The 15,776-nt window shown below is 40.3% G+C and overlaps 1 protein-coding gene across 1 annotated transcript in view; it reads right to left on the bottom strand.

The window, feature by feature from the left end:
- Window positions 1–751: 751 nt before the first annotated feature.
- Window positions 752–15,776, bottom strand: part of LOC137236737 (transketolase-like protein 2) — an 86,463-nt gene continuing 71,438 nt past the window's right edge. Inside the window, exons 2-3 of the mRNA XM_067759705.1 lie at window positions 2,456–2,791; window positions 752–2,385 (exon numbers count right to left, since the gene is read on the bottom strand). Of these exons, the coding sequence (XP_067615806.1) occupies window positions 936–2,385; window positions 2,456–2,791 (1,786 nt within the window). The 3' untranslated portion in view covers window positions 752–935. The remainder of the gene's footprint in view (window positions 2,386–2,455; window positions 2,792–15,776) is intronic.

The following is a 15,776-nucleotide window of genomic DNA, read 5'->3' as shown; positions in this document are numbered from 1 at the left end:
TTTCATTTGAGTTATCAATCAGTTTGGTTATTAAGCCAGCGAGTAGCAAAGTATAAGTGTTATTGTGACGTACTTTAATAAAGGCCATTTTTCCATTATTCAATATTGGAGTTATTTATTCAACAGTTTAGTGATTCGAACTTAGCAGAGGATTGCAAATAAGAGGATTTGCAGAAAATTCGTTACAATATCATACTTGTAAACCTGTACTATGACCTGGGGCCCTATTCGCTAATTTTGAGTTTTAAAGTGAACACAAGAAATTGTGTAAACTTTGAAATTCTGATTCTGTAAAGCAAAACTGTGAACAAAAAAACTCACTGAGTTTTCTTGGCAGCCAGTGTACACTTTTATGACATTCAAAACTCATACGCACTGTTGCAGAATGCCATTTTTGTTTTCATGGCGTTTGATGAATATTTTCTCACTGACATACGGCTTTTACATTCAGCACTCATTCAGCAAAACAATGTGCACGATAATTTACAGAATCGCATGAAAATTTAAAGTGTAAATTGTGTATGCAAATGAGTTTTCAATGAGTGTACATTTTTCAGTTTTTCACAGTTAGGGAATTGACCCCCAGGTGATTCCACCATGGGGGTTCAGCAGCTCTGTCAATAAATAAACTAAATTTTTTTCGCTTTGCTGCTGTCTTGTAAGTCGAAGCAAGTACGAGGCAAATGAAAAAAAAAAAATGAAATTAATTTTGAACCCCCTATTTACACACAAAAAAATTTAATCACCGTAATAATTGAATGTATTTTTTTTATTTAATATATTATCTATTAAAAACCTTTTCTTATTTTTTTGTTTGAAAATGTTTTTCTAAAAGCGTGTGTGTATGCATACATCTCTAAATCGTAAACAAATTTTAGTAGTTACATATACTATAATTTCATAAGGAATTGCCATTAGTGCTGTTGATAACTATGTTACAACTTGAGCACAGCTGCGACAGCATTAACCACACTACGTGCCGAAATGCCATACATATCGATGAGTACATTTGGTGGGCCAGATCGTGGCACACTAGGTACATACAAATGCTTCACTACAAAGTCGCGATGTTCAGCCAATGCACTCATTACAGCCTCACCAAGACCTCCTTGCTGATAATGATCCTCAACAACAACAACACGTCCACCAGCGGCTCGTCCATTTTCGATGATCAATTTAGCATCCAAAGGTTTAATGGTGAACGGATCGATGATACGTGCATGTACGCCATTCTCTGCCAACTCAGCTGCTGCAGAGAGACATTCATAGAGGGTAACACCAGCGCCAATTAACAATACTTGATCCTTTCCCGATTGCTTCACCACTTTACCTTTTCCGACTTGGAGCACTTCATTATTATTATATATAACTGCGGTATTAGGGCGCGATGTCCGAATAAAGCAAACACCCTTTGTATTGGCTGCTAATTCGACGGCTCGTTCACAGCTGACCGCATCGGCGGGATAAAATACGGTACTGCCAGGAATAGCACGGAACAAAGCAATATCCTCTAAGCCCATTTGAGAGGGGCCATCTTCACCGATGCTGACACCACAGTGGGAACCAACAAAATTAACATTTGTTTGTGAGATTGCACCCATACGAATTTGATCGAAAGCGCGAGTAAAGAATGTAGCGAAAGTAGAAACGAAGGGAATAGTGCGATCACGGCATGCAGCACCAATCGCGACGCCAACGAGATTCTGTTCAGCAATAAAGCACTCAATATAGCGTTCCGGGAAGATCTGTTTCAATTTATCAGAGAAAGTTGAATTCTTTGTATCACCATCCAATGCAATAACGCGATCATTATTTTGAGCAATTTTGGCTAATGCTGTACCGTATGCTAAACGTGTAGCAACTTGCTCGCCCAATTTATAGTTTGGCGGCGAAGCCAACTTCACGTTCGTGATATTAACTGTGGGTGCAGGTTTTAACTTAGTTGGACTCTTAGGTGGAATTGCTGGGATATTAGTTGTATCGTTTACCATCAGTCCCTCCAAGTGCTTGATTACTTCGTTAGCTTTGTCGCCCAAAGGCTTGCCATGCCAGTTTTCCAAATCTTCAATATTTGGAAAGAATTTACCCTTGAATGTTTTCGCAATGATGGCAGTGGGTTTATTCTTGGTTGTGGCGGCTTCATAGAAAGCTTTGCATAGCTCTTCAACATCATGACCATCAACTACTAATGCATTAAAACCAAAAGCATCTAAACGTTTACGATAAACATCCATATGATGCTGTAGCGATGTCGGTTCAGATTGACCCAAACGATTAACGTCGAAAATTACGCACAAGTTGTCCAATTTGTAATAAGCAGCAAAATGTAATGATTCCCAAATGGAACCTTCAGCAGATTCACCATCACCAACAAGTACGTAAGTTCTGCAAAAAATAAACAACAGAACACTTTAAGTTTGAGCAGCTTTACAAGTTTGCATATATGCATACTTACCTATAGTCAGCTTTGTCGTAATTCTTGCCCACATAAGCCATACCAGCAGCAATGGCAACACCTTGACCCAGAGATCCAGTACCGACATCAATGAAATTAAGACGTGGTGTTGGATGGCCCTCAAGGTCGCTATCGATTTTGCGCAAATTTTGTAAATCATCTACGGGGAAAAGACCAGCTTCAGCCCAGGCAGCATACAGAATAGGAGCAGAATGGCCCTTCGACAGCACAAACCGATCGCTGGATGGATCGCGTGGGAATTTTATATTTAAACGCATAGTATTGAAGAACAATACGGACATGATTTCGGCGATTGATGAACATGATGTTGGATGGCTAGAATGAGAGTGTTCAATATTAATTATAACAGGAATAAATTTGGAACAACGACTATAAATGTAAATTGTGTGTAGTTTTAAATACTGAAAACTACTCCTATATCGCCTGCTATGGAAAACATAATTCTATCTCGACTGTGGTTTCGAAAACGCCCTATCTCAATTAACTTAAAGTATACTGTGTTTTGGAAAGATTTTTCGGTCATCTCTTGTCAAACTTGGTTTGGAGAAAAACAGGTGTCAGCGTTGCGCCATCATCAGTTTCATTAATACTGGAGTACTTCAGAATATACCCGCGGTAGGTATGCCTGTCGTAAGAGGCGACTAAAATACCAGATTCAAGGGACTGTGTAGCGCAACCCTTCAGGTTGCCAGCGCAATATACAGCTTCTCCAAACCCAATTGTCGACCTCACCTATCCGCGGCGAATCCTGCTTCAGTAACAGACGAGGCTCTGGCGACCCCAAGCTCCTCACGGAACTTGGGGGTGTGGAGAGAGGGATGGCCTGAAGGTTTAATGTGGCCATATAAATCGTTCTCGAGATGGTAGGGCTAGCACCTTAATGGTGCTGTGTTACCGGAGTGTACCGGATCTGTATCCGGCAAAGCACCATCACATCGATAACACTCCCCAAAGCCTTCGGGGAGCAACCTTATCGCTACAACAACAACAACAGCCACCGAAACATTATACATAGCAACTCGAACCACCCTCCCGGTCGCCAACCTCTGGTTAGCCACTGAACATCCGTTTAGTGGCGAGCTAATTTGAGAAGTAAACAACCTGGCTAGGCCTCTCTGACATACTCCATTTAAGGGCTAATTGGTGGACTTTCATCGTCAGCTTCTGTCCACCACTAGGTGCGGCTGCGAGCGGGCATCTGTCTTGGTTAAAGCGGCTCGCTGTATAAACGTGCAAGTAATACTTTCATTCCCGCTGAGTGGGTTGTGCGCTGGGCTTGGCACCGGCCACGTCAAACCACACTCCAATTAAAAAACATACAAAGCTTCGGATAAGAAGACAACTCTTTATTGATAAATATGATTTCAGGGCATGTACCCGGAATGTCCGTTCCCTTAACAGGATTGGTGAATATGCCTGGCTGGTTAATGTCTTCGTCAAAAAATCCGACATCACCTGCATTCAAAAAATGCGATGGACAAAGAACGGCAATAAAACTATCAACCCATGTAACATTTAATGGGCCGGCCATGCAAGTATGCACAGTTTCGGCGTCTAATTCGTGGTGGGAGAGACTTTCCCGCCAAGTCCTGACGTTCATGCCTGTGGACGAACGTCTCGCCCCTATCCAAAAAATAAAAAAAACATTTTTTTAGTATATCATTAATCTGCGCCTACGCACCGACAGAGGAGAAATATGATGAGGTGAAAGATGCTTTCCATGATTGCTTAGAACGCACACACAAGCGCTGCCCCGCCATGATAAAAAAGTCATGCTTGGCGACTTTAACGCCAGAAGCTGTTTTTGGCCCCACAGTCTCCTAATGCTCGAAACATGGTCATATCCAGCACGAGGTACATGCATAAAATTACACATCAAGCCACATGGCTGTCCCCGATCGAAGTACATGCAATCAGATTGACCACGTTCTCATAGACGGACGGCATGCCTCCAGGGTTTTAGATGTGCTCATGCTCCGAGGATCTAACATCGACTTGGACCATACTTGCCTCTGTGCTACTAAAACCAAAAGGACCAAAAACATAAGGAAGGCTAGACGTCGAAACATTGCAATCGCGAGAGCACAAGTCAAACCGACGAAAGGCAGAAGGGACGTAACAAATTACATTGGGGTTACTGCTACAATAACAATGGAATGCAGGAGCAGTGGGAGCATATCTCTAAAGAACTTCGTGCCGCCGCAGAGGAAACATTTGGTTACAGGCGAAAAACAACTGGTACGATGATTGCCGCGTTGCAACCGCAAATACGCTGCCTGTAGTACGTTAAAAGCGAATGCAACAAAAAGAGTGTGTGGAATGGAACTTAAGTGTTCTTTGCCCAGTCCTCAAGAGAGATGATCCTGCAAGCTGCCAACTACCGCGGAATCAGCCTTCTTAACATCGCACCGGCGGCAACCGGTGTGTGATGGTAGCGTGTTCCTCCTACCACACCAAAGATCCTGGGTTCACGCCCCGGGAAAAGCAACATCAAAATTTTGTAACCAAGTTTTTTTCAATTAGAAGATAGACAGACGCCTCTGGGCAGTGTTTGGGAAGCACTCCGAGCGTATATCTGCCACGAAAAGCTTCTCAGGTGAAAACTCATCTACCGTGCAGATGCCGTTCAGAGTCGGCATAAAACAAGTAGGTCCAGTCCCGCCAATTTGTAGGAAAAATTAAAAGGAGCACGACGCAAATTGGAGAGAAGCTCGGCCTAAAATCTCTTCCGAGGTTATTGCGCCTTACATTTGTTTTTTTATTTAATATCGCATATAAGGTCCTGTCCATTATATTTTCCGAAAGGTCGACCCAACCGGCTGGGTGGACCTTAGCAGTGCACCTTCAGACTTGGTAGATCTACCATCCACCAGATTTTCACATTGCGTAAAATCTTGGAAAAACCCGTGAAAAAAAGAATTAACACACATCACCACTTCGTCTATTTTAAAGTCCCTTTCGACAGCACGAAAGGGAGCTAGCCTATATGCCGCTATGTCTCAATTTGGTTTCCCCGCAAAAGGTATTACGTTCTGCTCAGTCCAAATAGCGAAGGACCTGTCCGAGCCGTTCGAAACTATACGAGGTTTCAGACAGGGTGACACCCTATCGTGCGATTTCCTTAATTTGTGCTGGGGAAAAATATGCTAGCTGCAGAACTTACCAGCTCTGGAACAATATTCTATAAAAGCGTTCAATTACTGGCGTATGGTGATATCATCGGTCTGAAAACCCGCGCCGTAAGTTCTGCTTACTCCAAACTGGGAAAAGAAGCTGAAAAAAAGGCTTGATGATGAATAAGGACAAAACGAAGTACCTGTTGTCACCGAGCAAAGAGTCAGCGCATTTACGCCTTGGCAACCACGCCACTGTTGGCAGCCATAATTTCGAAATAGTAAAAGACTTCGTTTATCTGGAACCCAGCATTAACATAAGCAACATCAGCTCTGAAATCCTGCGAAGAATCGCTCTTGCCATTAAATGCTGTTTTGGACTAGGTAGGCAATTAAAAAGTAAAATCCTCTCTCGGCAAACGAAAATTATGCTCTGCAAGTTGCTTATCGTACCCGTTCTGCTTTATGGTGTAAACGCATGGACCATGACAACATCCGATGTTTCAAACATTTTGATGTTGCTTTGCCCGGGGCGTGAACCCACGGTCTACGGTGTGGTAGGCGGATCACGCTACCATCACACCAAGGCGTCCACCGTCCCTATGACTGTAAATCAGAGTCGCTCTAACTAAAAGTCAGAGTCTTTCTGACTAGAAATCATGTTCCCTTTGACTGTAAATCAGGGTCTATATATATATGTAAAGCGCGGTAACCTCCGAAGTGATTTTAGGCCTAGTTTCTCTTCCAATTTGCGCCGTGCTCCTTTTTAATTTTTCCTACAAATTGGCCGGACGGGACCTACTTGTTTTATGCCTACTCCGAACAGCATCTGCGAGGCAGATGAGTTTTCACTGAGAGCTTTTCATGACAGAAATACACTCGGAGTGCTTGCAAAACACTGCCGAGGGGCGACCCCGCTTTGGAAAATTTTCTTCTAATTGAAAAACCTTATTTCTAAAATTTTGATATTGCTTTGCCCGGGGTGCGAACCCAGAGCATTCGGTGTGGTAGGCGGAGCACGCTACCATCACACCACGGTGGCCAATTCAGGGTCGCTCTACCTAAAAATCAGAGTCCGTCCGACTAGAAGTCAAGTTCCCTCTGACTGTAAATCAGGGCAGCTCTAACTAAAACTCAGAGTCTTTCTGACTAGAAATCAGATGCCGTCTGCAAATTGAAATTTCTACTTTAATTATTGAAAACACAAAAATATTTTTAAAATTAAATTATTATAAATATCAATAGCAATGGGAATATTTTGTTAATCAGTACGTTTTGCGACAATATCAAACATGCATTCGTGGCGAAGCGGTTAATGATTGAGACTTAAAATCAGATTCTCTCTAACTAGAAGTTAGGTCATCCTGACTAGAAATCAAAATTCTTCTGACTAGAAACCAGGTTCCCTCTTACTGCAAATCATGGCAGCTTTAACTAAAACTCAGAGTCCTTCTGACTAGAAATCAAGTTCCCTATGATTGTAATCAGGGTCGCTCTAATTTCATCTCATTTTTGTTTAATAAGTCTAGCTCAATCGTTGCGGAGAAGTTCTATTTTGAGACAACTCTTTTTATTTTACCCCATATTGGGGCGGCACCACTTCGATAAATTAATAAACGAAGAGACAGAGACTATTTCTGGCACAATATTTAGTTATGATTTTGTTTAAAAACAATCGTTATACCATAATTCGTTAGGTATGGTAGATTTTTGTTGGATTTATGGCATTAGTAGTATTATAGCGAGATTACCAAAAGAACATTTGTTTGAATTTTCACAAAGTGATACATAATAGCAAGAAAAATCACCATGCCAAATTTTTATTATGATGCTTTGATTTACGCTTGGCAAAATAGTTAAAGATTCTGGGTTCACGCTTCCGGCAAAGCAACATCAAAATTTTAGAAACTATGTTTTCAATTAGAAGAAAGTTTTTCTAAAAATATGCGCCCCTCGGCATTGATTTGGAAAGCACTCCGAGTGTATTTCTGTCATGAAAAGCTTCTCAGTGAAAACTCATCTGGCTGGTAAATGCCGTTCGGAGCTGGCATAAAACATGTAGGTCCCGTCCCGCGAATTTTTAGGAAAAATTAAAAAGAGCACGATGCAAAATTGGAAGAGAAGCTCGTCGTAAAATCTTTTCGCGTTATCGCGCCTATATATGGGGTATTCCATCCCATTTCGATCAATTTTGAACCCGACCCCTTTAGAATTGGCTGAAAGTTTTTCTTCTTTTTCTAGCTTACGAAAGACGTTTTTCAGAATTTTTTAAAATTTTTTCATCCAACTCAAAAAAAGTTATGATTTTTTAAAAAAACACCGTTTTTGTTTTCAAAATGCTTTAACTTTTTCAAAAATTCACCGTTTGGGATCTTTTTTTTTTTTTAAAATTGTTTTTAAATGTACTTTTCGGAAAAAATACAAAAAAATGTTTAAAGTTTTTTTTTTTGTAATTTTTCAGTTTTTCGAGATTTTTCGAATTTCGCCATTTTTTTTTTTTTTGTTCTCATAAAAAATTCAATCAATTCTGCAATCATCCCCACTAATCCCGGAGTGGGCCGATTTTTTTTTTTTATTTGAAAAAAAAAACTTTAAAATTTTTTTTGTATTTTTTCCGAAAAGTACATTTAAAAACAAATTTAAAAAAAAAAGATCCCAAACGGTCAATTTTTGAAAAAGTTATAGCATTTTGAAAACAAAAACGGTGTCCAACTCAAAAAAAGTTATGAATTTTAAAAAAACACCGTTTTTGTTTTCAAAATGCTTTAACTTTTTCAAAAATTCACCGTTTGGGATCTTTTTTTTTTTTAAAAATTGTTTTTAAATGTACTTTTCGGAAAAAATACAAAAAAAATTTTTAAAGTTTTTTTTGTAATTTTTCAGTTTTTCGAGATTGTTCGAATTTCGCCATTTTTTTTTTTTTGTTCTCATAAAAAATTCAACCAATTCAATCCCCAATTCATCCCCACTAATCCCGGAGTGGGCCGATTTTTTTTTTTATTTGAAAAAAAAAACTGTAAATTTTTTTTTTCCGAAAAGTACATTTAAAAACAAATTAAAAAAAAAACAAGTAAGGAAGGCTAAGTTCGGGTGTAACCGAACATTACATACTCAGTTGAGAGCTATGGAGACAAAATAAGGAAAATCACCATGTAGGAAAATGAACCTAGGGTAACCCTGGAATGTGGTTGTATGACATGTGTATCAAATGGAAGGTATTAAAGAGTATTTTAAGAGAGAGTAGGCCATAGTTCTATGGATGGACGCCATTTAGGGATATCGCCATAAAGGTGGACCAGGGCTGACTCTAGAATGTGTTTGTACGATATGGGTATCAAATGAAAGGTGATAATGAGTATTTTAAAAGGGAATGGGCTTTAGTTCTATAGGTGAACGCCTTTTCGAGAAATCCCCATAAAGGTGGACCAGGGGTGACTCTAGAATATGTTTGTACGATATGGGTATCAAATGAAAGCTGTTAATGAGTATTTTGAAAAGGAGTGATCCTTAGTTCCCTAGGTGGACGCCGTTTCGAGATATCGCCATAAAGGTGCACCAGGGGTGTCTCTAGTTGTACGATATGGGAATCAAATGAAAGGTGTTACTGAGCGTTTTAAGAGGGAGTGGGCATTAGGTCTATAGGTGGACGCCTTTTCGAAATGTCGCCATTAGGGTGGGCCAGGGGTGACTCTAGAATGTGTTTGTACGATATGGGTATCAAACGAAAGGTGTTACTGAGCATTTTAAGAGGGAGTGGGCATTAGGTCCATAGGTGGACGCCTTTTCGAGATATCGCCATTAGGGTGGGCCAGGGGTGACTCTGGAATGTGTTTGTACGATATGGGTATCAAATGAAAGGTGGTAATGAGTATTTTAAAAGGGAGTAATCCTTAGTTCTATAGGTGGACGCCTTTTCGAGATATCGCCATAAAGGTGGACCAAGGGTGACTCTAGAATGTTTGTACGATATGGGTATCAAACGAAAGGTATTACTGAGCATTTTAAGAGGGAGTGGGCACTAGGTCTATAGGTGGGCGCCTTTTCGAGATATCGCCATTAGGGTGGGCCAGGGTGACTCTAGAATGTGTTTGTACGATATGGGTATCAAAGGAAAGATGGGTATCAAACGAAAGGTGTTACTGATCATTTTAAGATGGAGTGGGCATTAGGTCTATAGGTGGACGCCTTTTCGAGATATCGCCATTAGGGTGAGCCAGGGGTGACTCTAGAATGTTTGTACGATATGGGTATCAAACGAAAGGTGTTACTGAGCATTTTAAGAGGGAGTGGGCATTAGGTCCATAGGTGGACGCCTTTTCGAGATATCGCCATTAGGGTGGGCCAGGGGTGACTCTGGAATGTGTTTGTACGATATGGGTATCAAATGAAAGGTGGTAATGAGTATTTTAAAAGGGAGTAATCCTCAGTTCTATAGGTGGACGCCTTTTCGAGATATCGCCATAAAGGTTGACCAAGGGTGACTCTAGAATGTTTGTACGATATGGGTATCAAACGAAAGGTGTTACTGAGCATTTTAAGAGGGAATGGGCATTAGGTCTATAGGTGGACGCCTTTTCGATATATCGCCATTAGGGTGGGCCAGGGGTGACTCTAGAATGTTTGTACGATATGGGTATCAAACGAAAGGTGTTACTGAGCATTTTAAGAGGGAGTGGGCATTAGGTCTATAGGTGGACGCCTTTTCGAGATATCGCCATTAGGGTGGGCCAGGGGTGACTCTAGAATGTTTGTACGATATGGGTATCAAAGGAAAGGTGTTACTGAGCATTTTAAGAGGGAGTGGACATTAGGTCTATAGGTGGACGCCTTTTCGAGATATCGCCATTAGGGTGGGCCAGGGGTGACTCTAAAATGTTTTTACGATATATAAAGCGAGTGGCCCTTAGATGTATATGTGAAGGCGTTCTCGCGATATCGACCAAATGTGGATCAGGTGATCCAGAAAATCATCTGTCGGGTACTGCTAATTTATTTATATATTCAATAACACTAACAGTATTCCTGCCAAGATTCCAAGGCCTGTTGATTTCGCCTTGTAGAACTTTTTCATTTTCTTCTACTTAATATGGTAGGTGTCACACCCATTTTACAAAGTTTTTTCCAAAGTTATATTTTGCGTCAATAAACCAATCCAGTTACCATGTTTCATCCCTTTTTTCGTATTTGGTATAGAATTATGGCATTTTTTTAATTTTTCGTAATTTTCGATATCGATAAAGTGGGCGTGGTTATGGTCGGATTTCGGCCATTTTTTATACCAAGATAAAGTGAGTTCAGATAAGTACGTGGGCTAAGTTTAGTAAAGATATATCGGTTTTTGCTCAAGTTATTGTGTTAACGGCCGAGCGGAAGGACAGACGGTGGACTGTGTATAAAAACTGGGCGTGGCTAGCACCGATTTCGACCATTTTCACAGAGAACAGTTAACGTCATAGAATTTATGCTCCTACCAAATTTCAAAAGGATTGGTAAATTTTTGTTCGACTTATGGCATTAAAAAAATTCTAGACACACTAAATGAAAATGGGCGGAGCCACGCCCATTTTGAAATTTTCTTTTATTTTTGTATTTTGTTGCATCATATCATTACTGGAGTTGAATTTTGACTTAATTTACTTATATACAGTAAAGATATTAAATTTTTTGTTAAAATTTGAATTAAAAAAAAAATTTTTTTAAAAAGTGGGCGTGTTCTTCATCCAATTTTGCTAATTTTTATTTAGCACATATATAGTAATAGTAGTAAAGTTCCTGCCAAATTTCATCATGATATCTTCAACGACTGCCAAATTACAGCTTGCAAAACTTTTAAATTACCTTCTTGTAAAAGTGGGCGGTGCCACGCCCATTGTCCAAAATCTTACTAATTTACCATTCTGCGTCATAACGTCAACCCATCTACCAAGTTTCATCGCTTTAACCGCATTTGGCAATGAATTATCGCATTTTTTCGGTTTTTCGAAATTTTCGATATCGAAAAAGTGGGCGTGGTTATAGTCCGATATCGTTCATTTTAAATAGCGATCTGAGATGAATGCTCAGGAACCTACATACCAAATTTCATCAAGATACCTCAAAATTTACTCAAGTTATCGTGTTAACGGACGGACGGACGGACGGACGGACATGGCTCAATCAAATTTTTTTTGGATCCTGATTATTTTGATATATGGAAGTCTATATCTATCTCGATTCCTTTATATATGTACAACCAACCGTTATCCAATCAAACTTAATATACTCTGTGAGCTCTGCTCAACTGAGTATAAAAAGATCCCAAACGGTCAATTTTTGAAAAAGTTATAGCATTTTGAAAAAAACACCGTTTTTTTTTTAAATTCATAACTTATTTTGAGTTGGACACCGTTTTTGTTTTCAAAATGCTATAACTTTTTCAAAAATTGACCGTTTGGGATCTCTTTTCTTTAAAAAAATTTTTTTGTATTTTTTTCCGAAAAGTATATTTAAAACCAAATTTAAAAAAAAAGATCCCAAACGGTGAATTTTTGAAAAAGTTATAGCATTTTGAAAACAAAAATGGTGTTTTTCTTTTAAAATTCACAACTTTTTTTGAGTTGGATGAAAAAATTTGAAAAAATTCTGAAAAACGTCTTTCGTAAGCTAGAAAAAGAAGAACAACTTTCAGCGAATTCTAAAGGGGTCGGGTTCAAAATTGGTTGAAATGGGATGGAATACCCCATATATATATATTAGTTTCATTATGTTATCGGTCTTTGGTATTGAAATATCGTATTTTTACCACTTTTCGAAATTTCGATATTAATTTTATTTAAATGGGGTCGTGGCTGCCAACCGATTTTGTTTATTTTCAACAAATGTAAATATTGTAACGAATTTACTGCAATTCCTCTTATTTGCAACCTTCTGCTAACGTTCGTATCGCTAAACTGTTGAATAAATAACTTCAATACTTAATATTGCAAAATGGCCTTTATTAAAGTACTTCACAATAACACTGATACTTCACAACCAATAGCTTGCTTAAATGAAATTGGATGTCGCGCCTCCACTATTGCTGCCTTTTTATACTCTGTGATTTCTCGTTTGCATCTTCTAGGCGCTTCCATTCCCAGAATCTACTAGTTGGCCATCAGCTATAAAATTACTACGTTTTCAGCTTCTCATATACGCGTGTATGTGTGAACACAATTATAATTGCATACTTTTGGGAGCATCTCAGATAAGATATCTGCGTGTGTTTGTATGTATGAGCGACACTTGCACAACCATTGCATACCTTCGGAAGTATCTCAGATTTATGCATGTGGTTGTGCGTTGCTTCTCCGCTGTATGTACATATGTGTAGACATAATGACTGAATTATTGATGTGCATGCAAGTCACTGCTTAGCATCGGCTTAGAGATGATAGTATCCCTTAGTGCTGGCAATATTCGATACACTGCCCTCCACCTAAGTCTGATCGTCCCGATCAGACAAATCTCTCGATCTAAACGCTGCTAGCCTCACCAAATGAACCACTTTCATTTTGGTTCGTGGTTTGCCAATGGTTTGTATGCGGTACACTATATTGCTGATCCGTTTTACAACTTTGTATGGGCCTTCCCAATTACACTGCAAACCTTTTTTTCGTTGTGGGTTGTATAATAGCACCAAATCTCCTTCCTGAATACCTTCCGAATTCATTGCTTTATCGTATCTGGCTTTCATCTTGTCACTCATAATCTTTGGTCGTTGCCTTACGAGATCGTGTATCTCTCTCAGCTCTTCTTCGAAGACACCAGTGGATTTCTTGACATATCTCTCCGCATCGGCATCTATCCCAAACTTAAAATCAGCTGGCAGTCGAAGGTCATTGCCAAAAATTACTTTTGCAGGGGTTTGGCCTGTTGTCTCATGCACTGCTGATCGGTAAGCCATCAAGAATAATGGTATGCGGGTATCCCACTCCTTATGGTACTTGTCTACTACTTTCCTTAAATGCTCCTCCAAGGTTCTATTGAAACGTTCCACCATACCATCGGCCTGAGGATGCAATGCAGTTGTCCGTGTTTTTCGAATGCGCAATGATTTACACATTTCCTGGAACACAGTTGATTCGAAATTCCTGCCTTGGTCAGAATGTAACTCCATTGGTACCCCATACCTTGCAACCCAATTGTTTATAAACACTTCTGCTACTGTTTCCGCTTCTTGATTTGGGATTGGGTATACCTCTGGCCATTTGCTGAAATAATCCATAACCACCAGTACATATTTTTTTCCGCAGTTGCTAGTAGGAAATGGACCTGCGACATCCATAGCGATCCTTTCAAATGGCGCACCTGAGTTATATTGCTTCATCTGGCCATGACTTCGGGTTTTGGGCCCTTTCGCTCTGCTGCAAACCTCGTAGTTCGCAATCCACTCAGTGACCGACTGACGGCAACCAACCCAATAGAATCTCTGTTTAATCTTCTCGAGCGTGTTTGTGATTCCAAGATGACCTCCGCTTGGACCATTATGCAGCTCGCTGAGAACGTCAGGAATCCTTTTTCTGGGAACAACTATCAGTTTCTTCTTGCATTGACCATCCTCACTCTCCCATACCCAATGCAAGCAACCGGATATCAATTCTAAACTGTTCCACTGTGCCCAATATGACTTCGCAATGGGACTCTCTGCTGACATCTCTTCTCTGTTTGTTCTTTAGTTTCGTTCGAGCCCTTGCATAACATGTGACAGATCTGTATCTTCTATCTGACACTTTCTTAGTTGTTCCTTGTCCCATTCATCCGTATACGTTATAGTCATTAGCCGGATATCCATAATGTCTTCTTTAGCCTCTGCCTTTGAACAGTGCTTGCATTCCAAACTACATGGTCTTCGTGACATTGCATCAGCATTTCCATGGGTACTACCTTTTTGATGCTCAATGGAAAAGTCGTAGCTTTGTAGTCGCTGGATCCACCGTGCCGATTGTCCTTCCGGATTACGGAACTGCAGAAGCCATTTCAACGCTGCGTGATCTGTCCTGACACTGAATCGCTGGCTGTAGAGGTATTTGTGAAAATGTTTAATGCACTCTACCAATGCCAACAGCTTTCTCCGCGTAACCCAGTAGTTCCTCTCTGGTTTTCCAATCGAACGGCTGTAATATGCAACTACCTTCTCCTGCCCATCGACCAGTTGTGAAGTTGTGATACAACGCCTCCTATAGCATATCCACTCGCATTTGTATCTAGAATAAATGTTGCTCCTGGAATCGGATATGCTAACATTGGGGCAATGCACAAACGCTCCTTCAATATTTGGAAAGCCACTTCTTGCTCCTTTTTCCATTCTTGTAAGCTCATGGAGGCTATGGGCTACGCTGGAAAAATTTGGTACAAATCGGCGGTAATATGTGCACAGCCCAAGGAAACTTCTCACTTCATGTAGGTTCTGTGGTCTTGGCCAATCCTTTACAGCCTCTATCTTTTCGTTCGCAGTGCAGATGCCCTCTGTCGTTACCTTGTGACCCAAATAGTTGACTTCCTTTTTAAATAGCGCACACTTTTTGGGACTTAACTTCAGACCAGCGCCAGCTTTTCTCTGGAAAACTCTTTCCAAGTTCTTAAGATGTTCATCAAAGTTCTTGCCCAATACGATGATGTCGTCCAGGTACACCAAGCATGTTTTCCAATGTAGTCCTTTCAGTACCTGGTCCATGAGTCTCTCAAAAGTAGCTGGTGCATTACAAAGTCCAAAAGGCATCACTGTAAATTGCCAAAGACCATCACCGACACTGAAGGCTGTTTTCTCTTTATCTTCCTCCTTCACTTAAATTTGCCAGTAGCCACTTTTCAAGTCCAGTGTGGAAAACCATTTCGTACCAGAGAGCGAGTTTAGAGTGTCGTCAATTCTTGGCAATGGGTAGCTATCCTTTTTCGTAACGTCGTTAAAGTTGCGGTAGTCCACGCAAAACCTCATTTTCCCATCCTTCTTCTTCACAAGTACCAGAGGCGAGCTCCATGGACTAGCTGATGGTTCGATGACGCCGCTGTCGTTCATTTCTTGTACGATTTGACTCACAACTTCCCGTTTCGTTCCAGTGTCAATTTGATGTTTCACAACATTGGTGCGGCCTGGTTTGGAACCATCCTGGTCAAATATGTTTGCGTACTTTAAGAGCAGATGCTTTGCCTTACTCTGATAATCTTCCTTT

Source organism: Eurosta solidaginis, chromosome 1 (assembly GCF_040869045.1).
Source record: "Eurosta solidaginis isolate ZX-2024a chromosome 1, ASM4086904v1, whole genome shotgun sequence".
NCBI lineage: Eukaryota > Metazoa > Arthropoda > Insecta > Diptera > Tephritidae > Eurosta > Eurosta solidaginis.
The sequence above is the reverse complement of the archived record's forward strand: the minus strand, read 5'-3'. Positions and strand labels throughout refer to the sequence as shown.